The sequence below is a fragment of the Pteropus medius genome, unplaced genomic scaffold (genome assembly GCF_902729225.1).
Source record: "Pteropus medius unplaced genomic scaffold, Ma_sr-lr_union100, whole genome shotgun sequence".
Taxonomy (NCBI): Eukaryota; Metazoa; Chordata; class Mammalia; order Chiroptera; family Pteropodidae; genus Pteropus; species Pteropus medius.
In genome coordinates this window covers 9,671,826-9,689,900 of record NW_024349798.1, presented here as the reverse complement: position 1 = coordinate 9,689,900, position 18,075 = coordinate 9,671,826, and the positions used below count along the sequence as shown (strand labels likewise).

The 18,075-nt window shown below is 45.6% G+C and overlaps 1 protein-coding gene across 1 annotated transcript in view; it reads right to left on the bottom strand.

Moving 5' to 3' along the window:
* Positions 1-9,642: 9,642 nt before the first annotated feature.
* The window catches only part of HAPSTR1 (HUWE1 associated protein modifying stress responses), a 44,861-nt gene continuing 36,428 nt past the window's right edge, over positions 9,643-18,075 (bottom strand). Inside the window, exon 4 of the mRNA XM_039885316.1 lies at positions 9,643-10,088. Within this exon, the coding sequence (XP_039741250.1) occupies positions 10,078-10,088 (11 nt within the window). The 3' untranslated portion in view covers positions 9,643-10,077. The remainder of the gene's footprint in view (positions 10,089-18,075) is intronic.

Here is an 18,075-nt window from a genome sequence, read left to right as displayed (position 1 = left end):
CTGTTGACTTCTTGACTTCTAAGCTCTAGTTCATTCCTTAGATTTGGGAAATTCTCGTCAACTATTTGTCTGAAAATGCTTTCTGATTCCTTCTCCTTTTCCTCACCTTCAGGAATACCCATTATTCTTATATTTCAATTTTGATGGTATCGGCTAGTTTTTATATTTCTCTTTCATTATTTTTCATTCTTCAGTTTCTCTCCTCTTCCTTCTGATTTACTTCTAGATTTCTGTCTTTGATATCACCGATCCTTTTCTCCATTTAATTGACATTATTCCCCAAGCTTGCTATTTCATTTTTTATCTCTTTCAGTTTGTTGTTCATCTCCAGAAGTTCTATTTGGTTCTTTTCTAGGGTTTCAATCTCCTTGCTAATGAACTCATTCTGCTCATCTAGTTGTTTTTTAAATTCTTGGAATTGTTGATATGAATTATTTTGGACCTCATTGAAATTTTTCAGAAGCGCCATCCTGAATTCTCTGTCATTTAAGTCACATATTTTTATGTCTTTAAGCTTATTTTCTGGAGATGTTTCTCTTTCTTTCTGAGCTGCCTTGTCACCTTAGTTGTTCATGATGTTTAATGGACTATTTCTCCTCCTGGGCTTAATGGAAGTGTTTTCTGCTTTTTTCTTTGCTCGGAAAGATTTATTATATAAAGGTCTCTCTTTAGCCTGTTGTTAAGAAGGCATCTTTCTTTTGGTTTCTGGTAAATGGTGTCTAAGCCTCAGAGATCCCTGCTTTATATAAAGCCTTAATAATGCCTTTTTAATTTTTCTTATAAATGTTCAATCATGATCACTACCCTCGGTCTTGGTCTCTGTCAGTGTTAGCGACAGTTTCAGTAGGATTTGCTCAGATTCCCTGGGGCTGCATGCACGGTGTTCGGTCTTGAAGGATATGGAGGGGAGGGGTCCTCTGGGTTGGAAGATGGGGCTTGTGTCATGGCCTCACATTTTGCAACCATGGCTGGTAATAATCAGCTGTTGCTTCTCTGCCATCCCGACTTCTCTTCTTTCTGCCCTGATCCCTGGGAACTGCCGCTGCATGGAGCTCACAGCTCTCTCGGAGGGCTGCTCAAGGAACCCGCCACACCTCCTCCCGTCCCCCTCCTCCTGCAGGGAGCTCCAGCTACTAGAGTCAGCTTCTTTGTTTCTCCTGGTCTACTGCCCAACTCCCATGGTTCTGACCTGTAGTAGCTCTTATTCGCAGATCACTGGCTCAGACATGCTTATGTGCAGGTTGGGTGTTATTTGTTGAGTTTTAGATGTTCAGCTTATTGTTATTTCAGAGGGAGAGATCTGGGAACATCTCTCACTCTGCCATGCTTCTGATATCACTCCTGTAATTTTCATTTGCACGAAATGTCTTTTTTTATCCCTTGACTTTCAGTCTGTCTTTCAATCTGAAGTGGGTATCTTATTGAGAGCATATACGTAGGTCTTGTTTTCTTATCCATTCAGCCACTCCATGTCTTTTGACTAGAGCATTTCATCCAATTACAGTTAAAGTGATCATTGTAGGTACATAGTGATTTCCACTTTATTATTCATACTTATGGTTTTTTTCTTCCACTTCTTAAAGAAATCTCTCTGACATTTCCTGCAGTACTGGCTTGGTGGCAATGAACTCCTTTAGCTTTTTCTCGTCCAGAAACTCTTTATCTGTCCTTCAATTCTTGGTAGAATAATCTGTTATAGGTCCTTGCTTTTCATCTCCCCGTTTTGTGCCAATCCCTCTGGCCTGAAAAGTTGCTCTTGAGAAATCAGCTGACGGTCTTACAGGAGCACCCTTGTAAGAGACCAATTGTTTTTCTCTTGCTGCTTTTGAGATGCCCTTTGTCTTTAACCTCTGGCAGTTTAATTACAATGTGTCATGATGTGGGCCTCTTCAGGTTCATCTCGTTTAGATCACTCTGTGCTTCCAGGGCTTGTAGGTCTATTTCCTTCTCCAGGACAGAGAGGTTCGTGGTCATTATTTCCTCAGTTGGGTTCTCAATCCCAACTTGCTTGCTCCCTCCTCTTTCTGGCCCCCCAATGAAGCGAATGTTGTTATGGTTGATGTTGTCTCAGAGGTCCCTTAAACTATCCTTATTTTATTTTATTTTATTTTATTTTATTTTTATTTATTTATTTATTTTGATTCTCTCTTTGCTGCTCCGATTGGGTGTTTTCTGTCTGATCTCTTTTTTATGTTGGTTTTTTGTTCTGCTTTAGGTCCACATATAAGTGATATCATACAGTGTTTCTCATTCTGTGACTTCTCTCATTTAGTGTAATTTCCTTAAAGTCCACCCATGTTGTTGCAAATGGCAAGATATGCTATTTCTTGTGGCTGAGTACTATTCCATTATGTGTGCCAGTCTGAACCGTTTGGGTCAATGGGGGAAAAAATCCCCTTATAAATGACCCTGCGCTGTTGAAACCGTGTTCTTCAGGTGGCGGCACCCATCCCACCAGAAAGTGCAAGAGGGTTCTCTTTTGCACACATCCTCACCAGCACTGATTATCTATGGCATTTTGAAGCTAGCCATTCTAACAGCCCAAGGTTGCCACATTCAGCAAGTGGTAAATCCTGCCACGTCTAGCACAGCCCTGGAAAATAAACCTGAGTGGGAACGGTGGGAAACTGCCCACTGATGATGGACGACAGCCCAGTTTATTTTTCACAAGCTGCTTTGTACAGAAGCATACAAACGCGGCAGTCATAAGCAGTTTCATTAAAGCATAGTAACACTGTTTCTTCTATTTCTCCAGGACTCCATTTTCTCAAGGCCTTCAGCTCATTTATCTGTCTGTGGCTATATTTGTACTATCTTGTTCTCAGGAGGAATTTGTGGAGGATCCGTGGAGGCGAAGTAACCCTTGGTTGGATGTGTGGAGGCAAAGTAACCCTTTATTGCCTTCACAGTTTGCAAGGACCTTGTCAGCTTACAAACCGCTCCCCACAGAGGTGATATCTCACTGTGCTTTTGATGGGCACTTCCCCAATCGTTAGTAATGTTGAGCATCTTTTCCTACGCCCATTCATCATCGTACACCTTCTTTGGAGAAATGTCTATTGAGGTCCTTTGCCCATTTTTGTGATTTCTATTTCTTGATTTTGTTCCTGCATTGTTTTCTTGATTCATTTCTAGATCTGCCTCTTTTGGGATGATAATTTTAAATTATTTGTCAGGCACATTATAGGTATCCCTTTCTTCTAGTTAGTCACTGGACCCTTACTTTCCCCTTGTTGGTGTCATGTCCGCCCAGTTGTCTGTGGTCCTCACAGCCTTGTGTTGGTGTCTATGCAGTTGAAAGAGCAAACACCCTCGTCATCTTTCATTTCGGCAGGTAAATACCTTCCTTCAATGTATCCCGGGCACTGAGGTTGCCTCTGGGATCCCTGAGTCAGAAACAGAGTCGGAGCTGGGGTGCACACCGTGCTGCAAACAGCAGTGCCCAGGGGGCACGTCCCTCCCTAGGTCCACAGCAGCACTTGTTGATGTCAGACCTGTTCCTAAGGGCTGAAATGGGCACGGGTCCTGTCTACTCCTGGGTGGACAAGTCTGGCTTTAGGACGGTGTTCAGTAGGGCTGGGGCTGAGATGAAGGTCTGTTTCAGTGTCTGCATCTGAGTCTATATCTCTGGGGCCTGTCACCAGGTGTGTGGACAAGTACAGTTCCACTGAGAATCTGAGAGGGCTCGTGCTCGTCACTCTGAATCGTCAGGTGGGCAGGCTTGGCTACAAAGCATGGCTGCTAGGTTGAAACTGAATCACAGGTCTGCTTGAGGGGCACAAACACATGTGCCTGCCACTAGGTTTCTGGGCCCGAGAGACCATGTCTACACAGAGGTGGAGCCTGGGTGTGCCGTCAGGTGGGGGTCAGCAGGCCTGCCCTGGGGCTTAGAGAAGAGCGTGTCCACCGGGTGGCTGGGTGGGCATGGCAGCAGGACCGCTGCCGAGTTCTGGAGCTGAGGCAGAGGCATTCTTCTGGGTGCTGAGCAGCATCCTGGGCCACTACCCACTGGAGGCCAGTAGTAGCCAGCCCCCGATTTGTGACAACCAACACGTCTCCTGAAATGGTCAAAGACCCCTAGGGGTAGAATGACCTCAGTGAAGGTGATGGAGTAGTTTCTCTATGAAGGAGGGAACGGTGGTGGCAACCTAAGGAGCTTCGGGCTGACCTGGCAGATGGAGGGTCACCGTGCTGCGAACAGCAGTGCCCGGGGCCATGTCCCTCCCTAGACATGGACCAGAGCCGCTGGGCTCCAGCACCCACAGTGTCCCACCCCTCATGTGAGGCCAAAGACAGCATGCGGCCAAGAAGTAGAGACTGGCTGCCCAGGGTGGCACCCCCACCCCTCCCCCAGCACAGCCCCGCCCCCACACACCCGCTTCCAGTCGGGGCTCCCTGTTGTAGAGAGTGGGGCCTCTGGGGCTTCAAGCAGAAGCAGCCAGCCTTGACCCCTGCCTAAGGCCAAGATAGTCTAGTGTTCAGTAAATACACAGATGGGCCCTGGGCTGAGCCGGCCCTCGGGTGAATATGTGGGAATGTGTAAGTGTGGGGGGGACAGGAAGGTGTGGGGGGCTTCAGAAGCTCAGAGGGCAGGTGTGAGGGAGGAGTCATTTCCAGGGGTGGAGCCGGAGGCAGGATTTTCCCTGGATCCCTAGATCGTTCAGGTAGCAGGATGCTCGGCAAACATTTTTTCGATCCTTTTTTCCATATTCACATAGCCCCTTAGAATGATTTGGCCATATTTAGGGCTTTTCATCTTTTGCCCACTTTTCATCTTCCTAACTTCTTTCAAAAATGGCATCATTGGACATAATTCCCTATAACTTTCTTCACTGGGATGGTCGATAGGCATTTTGCTCTGTTTTAAGATTTTTTTGTGGGGGGAGTAGAGGGAGGCGGTGAGGGGACTCAGCCATATATTCACCTATAAGGAAACTTCAGTGGTACCAAGTCTGTAAAATAGTCTCACTCCCACTGTGTCTCCCAGTCTTTTTGCCCAGGGACAAACATAATCATTTTCTTAATCTCTCCTTCCAGATACTGTGTGTGTATGTGCACGTGCCTCAGCTTTAACGTCAATAAAATAGCGACAAGGCCCTCCTGCGGCTCCCTTTTGGGTGTCGTGGGTATGAAAGCACGACAGACAAAGTCCCCTGCTCTCAGAGCATGGCAGGAATTTGGGCATCTTCCCTTCGGACACCTCCTCTATTCTGAGAAACCCGAAGCCTCCCATTTTAGTTTCTCCCCTGCCCTGGTCCACCAGGCACTGGCCGTAGCCTGTCCTCCTTCCAGGACACACTGTTTTTATCTGGAATCTGGGTGCCCAGGATGACCCAGGGGGCAGCCATGGCCCTGAGGCAGGAACCGGGGAGCCCCGACAGGTGGACGTGTGAGCGGCCGCTGGTTCTCACAGGGCGGCTCCCGGCTGGGACCGTGTCCTTGGCAGCAACGGCCGCTCCTGTGAGTGCTGGACATGCAGGTCACAGAAGGTGTGCCGTCGCCAGGTGTGACCGCAAGGACACAGAGACTCCAGTTGGGAGAACTGGCGCCTTTGTGCGTTAATTCTGCCATAAGGGCATTTGCCTTCCCCCGTCCATCTGCTTTTCTGTTACTGGTTTCAGTATGGATTCGGGACCTTTTTTTTTGATACAAAGGGTTGAAACCCACTACTGTCTTTATTTAATGTGGCACTCACACCGGCCCAGACATGGCTAGGAGTCTCCGCGTCCTGCTTCGATGTCCCATGGATCTGTGTCTTTATTCTTGTGAGTGTCTTCCCGCTTTCTGGCACAGGCAACTGTTCCAGATTCATCTCTCACCCTCCTTACCTCAGCCCTGGGGCATCAACCTTCTCTTCTGAGAACTGTGGCTCACTTTTCCATGGTCCGTATAAACCATGCCTCAGTGGTAGGTGTAAATATCAATACTGGGAGTCGTTTTTTTCTAGGTTTTATCCTAATAAAGTAGAAAATATATGTACGTGTGTGTATGTATGTACAGACACATGTATACTTAGCAATTTACATAAATAACGTATACAGAAGTATGTATATTCATATGTACACTACATGTGAAAACATGTCTACAGGTGCACAGATTTAAACATCTATATCTATCTATGCTTGACACGCATTTATATACACATATTTATGCTAAAACCATCCCTCGGTGCCTTCAGTTCCAATCTGACGCCATGGGCCACTCTCATCTCTCTGCTTTCCTTATATTCCATCCTCCTCTCCAATGGGAGGTTCCCGGCCCATGTTCTCAAAGTATTTATGATGCGTCTCATTTCCATAATCCAGAGAAAGTATTTTCCCGGAGGCACGGTGACTATCGACTTGCTGGTGCCGTCATACAGCTCAGCACGTCGGCTTCGGGTCTTTCTGGGATCACGTTATAGATGCAGAAGATGTTCTGAATTTCGCCAACCCTTTGAGAAGTTTGAGACTAGCTTTTTGTCGTAGTCCAAAGACAGATTTTAATACTATTCCACGTGGAAATTAAGAAATCTCCACAGGTTAGCTACAAGGTCTGTGTTATTGCTTTATGGGTCTATCTTTCTCTCCCCAACGCTCTCATCTCTAAGTCTCTTCCCGCTGAGTCACGTCTTTGGATTCTCTGCTAGTGAGTCAACTCTGTCTGGGTCTCCTCTCCGCCAGTCTCTATATCTCTGAGTCTCTCCCTCTTGAATCTCATTTCTGTCTCTCCTCCCCAAGTCTATTTCTCTGAGTCTCTTAATTTCTGAGTATCTTCCCCCCAAATCTCTATAACTCTAAGTATATATCTGAGTCTCCCCTGTATCTCTGAGTCACCCTCACCAGAGTCTCTATACTTCTGAGCTCTCCCCACTCATCCTCCTTTGTCCCCCGGAGGTAGAGACTTGGAGAGAGACTCGCAGATACAGACACTCAAAGGAGGAGACTCAGATATAGAGATTGGGGGGAAGACTCAGAGATACAGACTCGGAGGGGGAGATTCAAAAGATGTAGAGACTCAGGAGGACCCACCCCCAGCCATTCTGATTTAATGGATCTGGATATGGGGCTAAGAGTGGTACAGCCCTCCGCCCACCGCCCCAGCTCCAGACCTGAGCAGAGAACTACCCCCTCGCAGAGCACATTCTGGCGTCAGATCCTGCCCAGCTCTAAGTTCTCTATCTCTCTCTACCCTGCCTCCTCCCCCCGCTCCCCATCACAAGCAGAAGCCATATGCAAAGTGTCTCCAACTCCCCGCCTGGGTTCCCATCCCAGCCCTGGAACCCTCCCCAGCTGCCACCAGCCCTCTCCCTTGTTATCCCCTCCCCTAGTGGGTGGCCACCTCTCTGTCCTCTCTGACCCATCCCTGGGTCCTATGCCCCCTCTGGGATGACATCTCATCAGGTCTCTTTGCCCTGATTGGTCACCGAGAAGATGTGGGATGGGGACCAGGAAGAGGTGGGAGCTGCCGTGGATTGAAGTGTCCCCCGAAATTATGAGTGTCCACCTGGAACCTCGGAATGTGACCTTATTTAGCAATAGCATCTTTACAGATATAGTAGTTAAGATGATGTCATACTGTATGGGGGTGTGGCTGAGTCCAACGATTGGTGTCTTTATAAAAAGGCAATTTGGACACAGACACACGGGAAGAGGGCCTAGTGGAGATGAAGTGAGGCCATGACAAGTCAAGGAGCTCCCAGGAACAGCGCCAGCCGGAAGCCAGAAGAGGGTCCCCAAAGGGAACCAACCCTGTGGACACCTCCATCTCGGACCTCTGACCTCCAGAACTGTGGGAGAATAAATTCCTGTTGTTTTAGGCCACCCAGTTTGTTTCATAAGTGCAAATTCTAGTTCACACGTGATTAGTTTGTGGTCTTTTGTCACAGCAGTTCTGAGAAATGGACACAAAGCGCAAGAGTAGGGTGTGACAAGAACACCCCAAACAGGCCACGAACAGAGCCGACCTCAGATTTCTGATGACTAAGGAGTTAGGGAACAGCTGGAGAAACCGGTCTGCGTGGGACCCTAGTGAGAGATACTGATGACCAGGCACACACACACACACACACACACACACACACACACACACACACACAAAATTCACAGGAGTCCAGGTTCAAAAGTGGGGTGCCCCAGAAGGATGTGAGAGCTGGGAGGTTCGCATTGGGGATCCAGAGGCACACTCACTCGACCTCAGTTTCTTCATTCTGAAACGAGGAGTGACGTGTGTGGATGGAAGGCGTACCAGTACACACCTGATGCCAACCCCGAAAGAATATCAGAATATCGTGAGGCACAGTCCTGGGAGAGGAGAGGTTGGGGGAGGGAGGCGCTGGGAGGACTGAGTCAAGATTCATCCAGTGTTACTCCAGGACAGAGCTAAAATGAGCCTGCCGCTTCCTCAGCACCGCCCCCAGCCCATCTCTAAATGCCTGGCTGTTCCATTACTGCCTGTAGCATGTGGACGCTTCGTCGGTGGCATTTACTTTAAGGATTTTAATAAAAAGGGGATCTTAAAATGAGCTCCAACCGATATCCCAAAACAGAAGGCTCAGAGCAACGTGAGTTCATTTCTAAATTCCATAGGAAACAGTATCGAGTACGATCGTTGAAAATTCCATATTCCTGTCCTCCTGGAGGAGGCTTTCACGGGGAACACAATGGTTTATGCTTAAAACGAGGGCCACGAGATTAGAAAATTCCTACACAAGTGGTAGACAGTGTTTACCGTCTGTGTTTCTACAGATTCCATTGGCCCATATTGATCACAGCAGAGGCATCAGTTATGAAGCGAATGCACAGGGACCGTGTATGCACAGGGACCACTATGCACAGGGACCGTGCAGTGTGCTTCCTGCTCATGACTAGTAATCCTCAATCTACAGCCCTGGGGGCGGGGGGAAGGCCCACCTGGGGTAGGCAGAATGGGGCCACCTCTGGTAGGCAGAACTTAAAACAAGAATAAATTCGATCACAAGTTGGACAGCTCTTTGTTATCGCCATGGGAACCATGCAAAATCCTCTTCCCCAAAATATCTTGCAGCTGTTCTAAGTTCTAAACAGTTGCCGTAGTGACTATGGAGTTTTCATAATATATACATTTGTATTACTTATCTTTTAATAAGCATTGTATTCAACACAGAAGTTCATCTGGAGAATGCTCAGCTACAGGTCCAGACCCAGCCACCCCTGTTGCTTTCGAAAGTAAATTCTTAGATGCTGGGCACCTTTGGCACTCCCTCTGGGTACAGTTTGAGCATCCGATGCTCCTTGGGTGCTTAGTGTCCCCAAGTGCAGACAGCAGAGTCAACATAGACAAGGAGGGACCGTGACGAAGACACAGAGCTGTCATTCTGTAGGCACACAAATCTTGGAATTTTAAATCATGTTTACAGGTTAGGGCAGTGACACAGCGGGACCTGCGAAGTGCATTATTTTTGTTTCGTAAGTGCAAATTCTAGTTCACACGTGAAACACTTTACTGATTTCAAATAACATCCTTAAAATTGAAACGTATGCTTCTCTTTTTAGTCATTAACCATTTGTGTTAACATGAAAGAACAAATCAAGAAGATAATGACGGTTCACAACCATCACAGAAGATCATTTCGTGGTAAAGGAGGCTCTAATGCAATTAACGCCACTGATTTGTACACTTAGAAATGGTCAAAATGGTGTATTTTATGTGATATATATTTTCCCACAAAATTTTTAATAATGTAATATGCAAAAAAAACATCGAATTGTACTTTCAGTGGGTGAAGTATATGGCATGTGAATTATATTTACAATAAAGCTCTTAAAAAATGATTCACTGTGGGTGTCATAGAAGCTCGATGTGTCACGGGGTGGTGTTATAGACAAGGAAACATAGGCTCAGAGAAGTGAAGTGACTTGCCGAAGGTCAACAGCTGCGAAGAGGCAGAATCTGGATTCCAGGGCAGGTCCGTGGATCCACGTTCACATGAGGTCCCCCTCTGCTCCGCCGTTCCGCAGCCTTCAGCACTTGCTGTGACCTTCTCCAGTGTTTGCTGTTTGGGGAAAGGAGGGGACAGACAGGAGACCTTCACAGCTGGGAGCTGATCAGAGCATCACTTCACAGTTTGCCTGGGGAAGAGAGTCAAACGTGTTGATTTAACGGAGAGGGAGGTCACCGTGCTGTCGACAGGGAGAGGGTGCGCACGTCCTGCCTGGACAAGGGGCCGGGCTCCCCAGTAGCTTAGAACTCAGAGGTGACTGACCCCAGCTACATCAGCCCCCTGGGGAGGACACAGCCAGAGCCCAAGGCATGGGGAACTCGGGAGACTCTTCGCACTTATGGATACTATTCACGAATTCGGGTTCCAGTGAGGGACGGGAAGGCCATGGTAAACAGCAGTGATGCTGTGCTGATGCCGCCTTTGGAGTGCTGGCCACAGACCACTATGGCTTCAGAGCCCAGTGTGATGCAGCCTGGCTTCCCAGCCCTGGGGAGAGTCCAGCCCTCATGACTGGCTCGTGCTGGCCAGAGTTAGAAATGGAGTTAATGAGAGACAGATAGACAGACGAAGAAGGGGACACACCACTGAGTCCAAAAATACTGTGCGCCCCCAGGGGACATTTGGCAACCTCTGGAGACATTTTGCGTCATCACGACTGGGGAGTGGGTGCTACTGGCATCTAATGGGTGGAGGCCAGGAGTGCTGTTAAATATCCTACAATGTACGGGATGGTCCCCCACAGCAAAGAAGCATCCAGCCCAAATGTCAATATTGCTGAAGTCGAGACAGAGATAAGACAGTGCAGAAACAAAGTGACAGAGAGGCAAGGGCACAGGAACTGGCATCATCTGGAGCAAACACAACCCGGAACTCTCGGGGTTGGGGGAGGAGGGAAGGAGGGGTGGGGAGGAGGGAGGAAAAGAACACAGTCAAAGGCCCTATCTGATTCAAGTTCCAAATTCAACAGACTAACATTGTAAACATTTGAATAATGATACAAATACCTGTGCTTCAAAAGACTATATTATCTGTATCCATCCCAAAGCCTGGCTGGCAGAGCTCTGCCTGGAGCCTGCAGGAGAAAGCAAGTGAACCAAATTCAGCCCCCAAGATGGGACAGAGAAAAAATGACCCAGCAAGGGGTGGGTTTCAATCGCCCTTAGGAAAAAAATTTTTTAAATCATTTCTAATAAAGAAGCCGCTGGGTGTTGGAAGGGTGTATTCTGCTTCCAAAGGCTTTTGGAGCACGTTTCTGGACCCAGACTCAGTCCCAAGGCCTCCCCAGGAATCCATCTGCGTACCCCAACAGTCCTAGGGGCAGGGCCGAGCTCTTCGAGGCCTGAACTATCCCCAACGCCCTGCATAATTCCTGAGACAAAGGCAGTGCCCAAAAAAACAAGTGTGGAAAGCATCTATTGGCTAAACTTGGCCTCTTGATAAGGCCCAGGTCCTTCCAGCAGCCTCTGGCCCTCTCTGCCTTCACCTCTTCTGTCCACTCCCCTGCTCTGCTCCAGCCACACTGGCTTCCGCGCTGTCCTTCAAACCTCACAAGCATACTCCTGCCCCAGGGCCTTTGCACTGCCCATGCAGTCATGGCTCCCTCCCTCCTCCCCTTCAGGTCTCGTGCAAATGTCCTTTTGTAAAACTGCCACTTCCTCTCTTTCCCATTCTCTATTTTGTTTTTCCCTCTAGCACTTACATCCTTCCCACTTGCTAAATAGTTCTCTTATTAATTTGTTTAATGTTTATCTCTAGATAGACTGCTGGCATAAAGGACCAGAATAAATATTTGCCGAATGAATGGTCTTTAAGCCTCGCAATGATCCTCTATAATTAGTCATGTCACTCACCCCATTTAAAGATGGGGAAACTGAGACACGCAGACCTGAAGCAGGTTAGTCACTCAAGATCGCACATCCGGCAAGTGGGGATGCCAGGATTTTAACTAGGTGCACCGATGACAAGCCCAAGCCCACCCATGCCCAGGCTGGGCAGGAATTGCAGGACAAGGGTCACCACAGGCCCTTGGAGGAAGGACCCCGGCATGGACAGCCTCCAGCCAACCCTTAGTGGACGCTCGCCGAAGTGGCAGGCACAGCGCTCAGCACCCTATACCCAGTCCCTCTTCTGATCCTGTGGAAGCTGGGGCACAGAGAGGTCATGTGCCTTGCTCAAGGTTGCACAGCTAGCGAGTTCCAGAATCCGATTCCAGTTCAGGCAAGCGGCTCCAAATTCTTCCTTCTCAACCACGTGTCTGCGTAGCCTCCCAGGCAAAGCTTCTCCCCAGAGTCCTGCTCTGTACCCGGGTCCAAGGCATCGGGAGCAGGCTCCTTGTCCTCGGCCTGCTCCCCTCAAAAGGGGACCATCTGGACTCCTTCAAAGACCTTTCAAAGATTCTCACACTAAACATTCCATAAGATTCGTGTGCGGTTGGCAGCTCTCCCTTCACAATAGTAAATACTGAGCTCTAGAGAGACACGATGTGGAATATGAAAGTCAGTGACCCCACTGGCCACACCCTTGCTGTGGGACCTCCTTTGACGAAGGTGGATGCTACTGCTTGAATTGGGGTCCGCTCCAAAACAGACGTTGAGCCCTAACTTCCAGGACCTCAGAATAAGACTGTATTTGGAAAAAGGGCCTTTATAGAGGTAGTCACGTTAAAATGAGGCCATTAGGGTGGGCCCCTAATCCAACATGATTGGTGTCCCTATAAAAAGGGGAAATCTGGACATTAAGACATGCACACCAGGGAAGCTCATGTAAAGACACAGGGAGAAGACGCCCCTCTATGGACAAGCCAAGGAATGCCCGAGGCTGCCAGAAGCTGGGCCAGAGGCATGGAACAGCTTCTCCCTCATGACCCTCAGAGGGAACTAGCCCTGCCGACAGCTTGATTTTGACCTTCTATCTATCCTCCAGCACTACGGGAAGAAATCTGTCTGTTTCAGCCACCCGATTTGTGGCACTTTGTTGCAGCAGCCTTAGCCAACGAGCACAGTGAATAACCAAATAAGTTTGGTTTCTGTGAAAAGTTGAGAAGGAGAGACGCGGCCACCAGGAGGGCTCACTGAATGCATCTGAGATCGTATCAGTGCCAACAGCCAACTCGACTCTTGATCCTTGAGGCAGGGTCCTTTTTCTTTCTGAACTTCAAGTTTATTCTTGAATCCTGATCTGGATAAACATCTGTTCTCAGAAATTCTCTTGATTTTCATTCCTTGATTCATTCGTCTCCTCCCGAATCCCCATATTCCCCCAACGAGGCCCGGGACAAGGTGTCTAGTCACATGTGCCTTGTGGATCGTAACTTTCGGATTTATTTTTGCATGCTTTAATAACCACAAAAACACTCTTCACAAATAGGGGTAGGTGCCTTATTCAGCAGAAGAAAAAGAATTCGGTACTTGTCTTTCAGGGAAGGGCAGCTAAAACTCTGATATGGATTACCGTAAAAAATAATAATCTTAAGACGTAAATCAAGAATAAGAGCAAGAATTAATACAAATGTCACTCCACACAGCTTAAATGTAAGAAAAACATGGTCATCTCAATAAATGAAGCTCGAGGTTCTCCTGGACCTCAGAACTCAAACTATATTTATAAATGTGTAATTCAGCTACTATTTGGCTTAAATGGGCCTGGTGGGCTAGCTTTGGGACATGTTATATTTTACTATTTTCTACAGAGAAAATACTGTCCAATTTTCATATCAAACCACTCAATGGGCTTTTAAAATACAACCCAATTTTGTCAGATGGGTACTAGATTTATCGGAGTGATCACTTTCTAAGTTATATAAATGTCTAATCACTATGTCGTACACCTGAAACTAACATAACATTGTATGTCAACTGTAATTGAAATTTTGTTTTAATTTTTAAAAAAGAAAATAAAATATGACCCATTTTTAAGTTGGAGCTATCTGTACAGCAGTATTTCTGTGGTTCCACATAAATATTTTCCCTTTACTGTAAAATGGAGTCAACATGTAAAATACTACTTGACGTCATCATAAAAATATTAGTACTTAGTTTTTTTTAATTGTATCAACGTAGAGTAGGATGGAGTGTTACCTTTCAAATGCTATATCTAACATTTTTTAACATTTTTGTGTTTTTAAACATTAAAGACTGACCATCTTGTTCTTCGTCTTCTCTTTTCTTTCATTCATCGATAATAAACGTTGTAACAATTTTCTTTCTTCAAGTTTACTGTCCTTGTTCTTTTTCTCTTAGGATTCCTTAGGAAAAAAGGTTTCTGTTCTTTAAACTGTCAATATTTTGCAGAATCAGAGAACTTGAGAGCTAAACAGGATCTTAGAAAATATTGAGTCAACACACATTAATTGGACACAGCAGATATCACTGAATAAATAGACCATCTATCCGTCACAAAGCACAAAGTTGGCCTTGGGCCACTGACTTCTGGTAAACATTCCAACATGTTTTTTTCAAACAAAGAAAGCCAAGGAGAAGAATGCACCTAAAGTGTTTTGAAAGGCTGGATTTCAAGTGTGGAACAATTGAGCTATGTGTTTGTAAACATAGTTATTTAAAAGAATGTATGACTTATCTTCCAGTTAAAATACCACACAAATTTGTAAGGCTGAGCTCTGTCAGCTAAAACTAATAAACAGAACAATAGAGCTCAAATGAAATCATTCCTAGTTGAATTAGTTGTTTATAATGATACTATTTTCTGTTTTATAATTGTTTGGAACCAAAAAATAGCTAACAACACAATCTCAATAACTTTTCTTCGCAGGAAGACTACCCCCTGGAATTCTCACTGGGGATGAGGGACAGTTATTATATTTAGATGCTAGAGAAGCTACTAAGAAAAAGCTGACATTTACTGAGTGTTTTTAACGTGCCAGCTATTGTAACATGGAAGTTGCACCCAATATCTCATTTAATCTTCCCAAGAAATCTATGAGGTTATGAATTTATTAGGACTAAATTCAATAACAAGTAACAGAGACCTAAAACGACAGTGGCCTATATAAGGTAGAAGTTTACTTTTCTGCGACATGCAAATCTGACATAAAATGGCCCAGGGCTAGTGTGGCAACTCCCCGGTATCAGGGAAATGACTTCGTTCTGTCTCGTTTGCCTGTTATGCATGCCCCCGACTCTCCATTTCTAAAACAACCTCGTGTTCCAGATGGCTGCTCCATCTCCAGCCATTATGCCTGCAGTTCAGCCCAGGGACAGAAAGAGAGGGGAGGAGAAGGGAAACCCTCCAGAAGTTTCCCATACCACTTGTACCTATGCCCCACTGGCCAGAACTTGGTCACGTGGCTACACATAGCTGCAAGGGAGGCTGAGAAATACCGTCATTATTCGGTATGGTCATATTGGCCCAGTTTAACATCAGGAGAGAAAGTATTTGGGGAGGAATAATGAGCAGGCTTTGCCCAGGTAAGATACTATTGCCAATCTTCTTTTATAGATGAGAACACTTAGAAGACGGTCATTCAACAAAAGTCACAGCATTCGTAAGTGATGAGCTAGGATTTACAAAATCTTATTTTGTGACTTTTTTTTTTCTCATGCACCTTGCATCAGTAAGGTCTTCGTTATTAACTTCTCTATGTTGCTCAGAAGAGAGAAATTATACAAAACTGGTGCAAAATTATACAAAATTTTACTCTCTTACACTCACATCACTGCTTATTTTATCAAACAGAAACTTTAAAAGAGCAGCTATCTCTGGGGCAGAGAATAGTGTGCAAACTAAGAATAAATGGGATTTCTTCCTTCTCCAGGGAATGTGGGCAAATGGGCCAGCCCTATTCATGCCCCAGAGGGTTTGTGAGCAGTAGATCTCCTTCCAACCAAGGTTCCCTGTGGCTATGGCTGTAGCATGTCACCCTATTGACAGACATTAACTCAAAATGGATCACAGACCTAAATGTAAAATATAAAATTATAAAACTCCTAGAATATAGGGAAACCTAGATAGTTAAATTTGGGCATAGTAATGACTTTGTAGGTACAACACCAAAGACACAATCCGTGAAAGAAATCACTGACAAGCTGGACTTCATTAAAATTAAACTTCTGCTCTATGAAAGACAATGTCAAGAGAATTAGAAGACAACCCACAGACTGTGAGAAAATATTTGTGAAAGACACACGCAGTGAAGGACTGTTATCTGAAATATACGAAGAACTCTTAAAAATCGACAATAAAGAAACAAACAACCTGACTAAAAATGGGCCAAAGACTTCTCACCGAAGATATACAGATGATAAATAAGCATATGAAATAGATGCTCCACATCACGTCATCAGAGAAATGCAAATTAAAACAACAGTGAGATACCAGTACACACCTGTCAGAATGGCCAAAATCTGGAACACTGACAACACTAAATGCTGATGAGGATGCAGAGCACCAGGAACTCTCATTCGTTGCTGGTGGGAATGTAAAATGGAACAGCCTCTTTGGAAGACAATCTGGCAGTTTCTTACCAAACTAAACATACTCCTACCATACAATCCAGCAATCTCCCTCCTTGGTATTTACCCTTGGTATTTACTCTTGGTATTTACCTGAACACTATGTCCTCGCAAACACCTGCACATGGATGATTATAACTGCTTTAGTCATAAACTGCGGTACATTTAGACAATGGAGTATTGTTCGGCATTAAAACAAAAAAAATGAGCTATCGAGCCATGAAAAGACAGGCAGGAATCTTAAAGGCATATTACTAAGTGAAAGAAGCCAGTCCGAAAGGCTGCATACACACTGTATGACTCCAGCTATGTGGCATTTTGAAAAAAGCAGAAATTCGAAGACAGTAAAAACATCAATGGTCTCCAGGGATTGTGGCAGGGGTGGGAGAATGAATAGGCAGAACAGAGGATTTTTAGGACAGTGAAAATACTCTGTATGACACCATAGTGATGGATATATGTCATTATACATTTATCCAGACCCATAAAATAAACCCTGATGTAAACTATAGACTTCAAGTAACAATGATGTGTCAGTATAGGTTCATGAGTTGCAACAAATGTACAGCTATGATAAGGAATGTTGATAACAGGGGAGGCTGTGCATGTGGGCATGGGGGCAGGGGGAGCAGGTATATGAGAAATCTCTGTACCTCCCTGCAATTTTGCCGTGAACCTAAAGCTTCTCAAAAAAAAAACAGTTGTTAGCTGAAGATTCATTTGATGAATCCGATTTATGTAGACATTTCTGTTACATCAGGATTAGAGACAAATTCTGTTTAGAAATAACTCCAAGAATAGTTTTTATATTTTATTTTCACATTGAAAACCAGTCAGATTTGCTCCAGTCTCAAAGTATATGTTATGTAAAAATTAAATTAACACTGGCAGCAAGCTGCACTTTTTTCTCCTAAATGGGAAATGGGTTAAAGTATAAAATATCACTGGTCTGGGTTGATAGCTCTCAAACGTCAACATGCACCAGAATCACCTGGGAAGTGTGGTAAAATTCTAGATGTTTAGCACTCCTGCTCCCCCAAGCAATATCTGATTCAGAGGAAGGGGGGAAATGGGTCCTGGATCTTTATTATTAAGTCTCCTGCCAGCTGTCACTGACTCAGGTTCAAGGACCACAATTTAAGAAACACTGCCCATAGGCTTCCTTGATCCACGCGAGAATCTTAATAAGGAATCTCGAAAGATATTTCTAGCACTGATGTTCTCGGAGGCGTCCAGGAAACAAACAGCCTCCCAGGGTACTCGTGAGCAGTGATGAGAGGGTCCTGTCTGCCATGGGGCTGGAGCCCAATGTCAGGGGCTGCAAGGGACAGCTGCTCTGTGGGCCAGGAGCCTCTAGGTGGCAGTGCCCAGCCAGAAACAGAGCCAGCTAAAGGCCCAGGGAGGAAGAGGAGACAAGCCTGCAACCTTCCTCAACCCGCTCATACACCCTTGGGAAAACAGTCAACTGAGTGATGAATGAAGAAATGAATGAACGAATGATCATTTGAGGGTCTGAAATTCTCAATAATGATAGTAGTTGACATTGTTTGAAAACTTGCTGCCTGGCACTGTTCTAGCCAAATTAAGATCAGGTTGTTTATATTTCTCGTTATATTATGAATGCTTCTTCATTTCTTCAAATAGTCT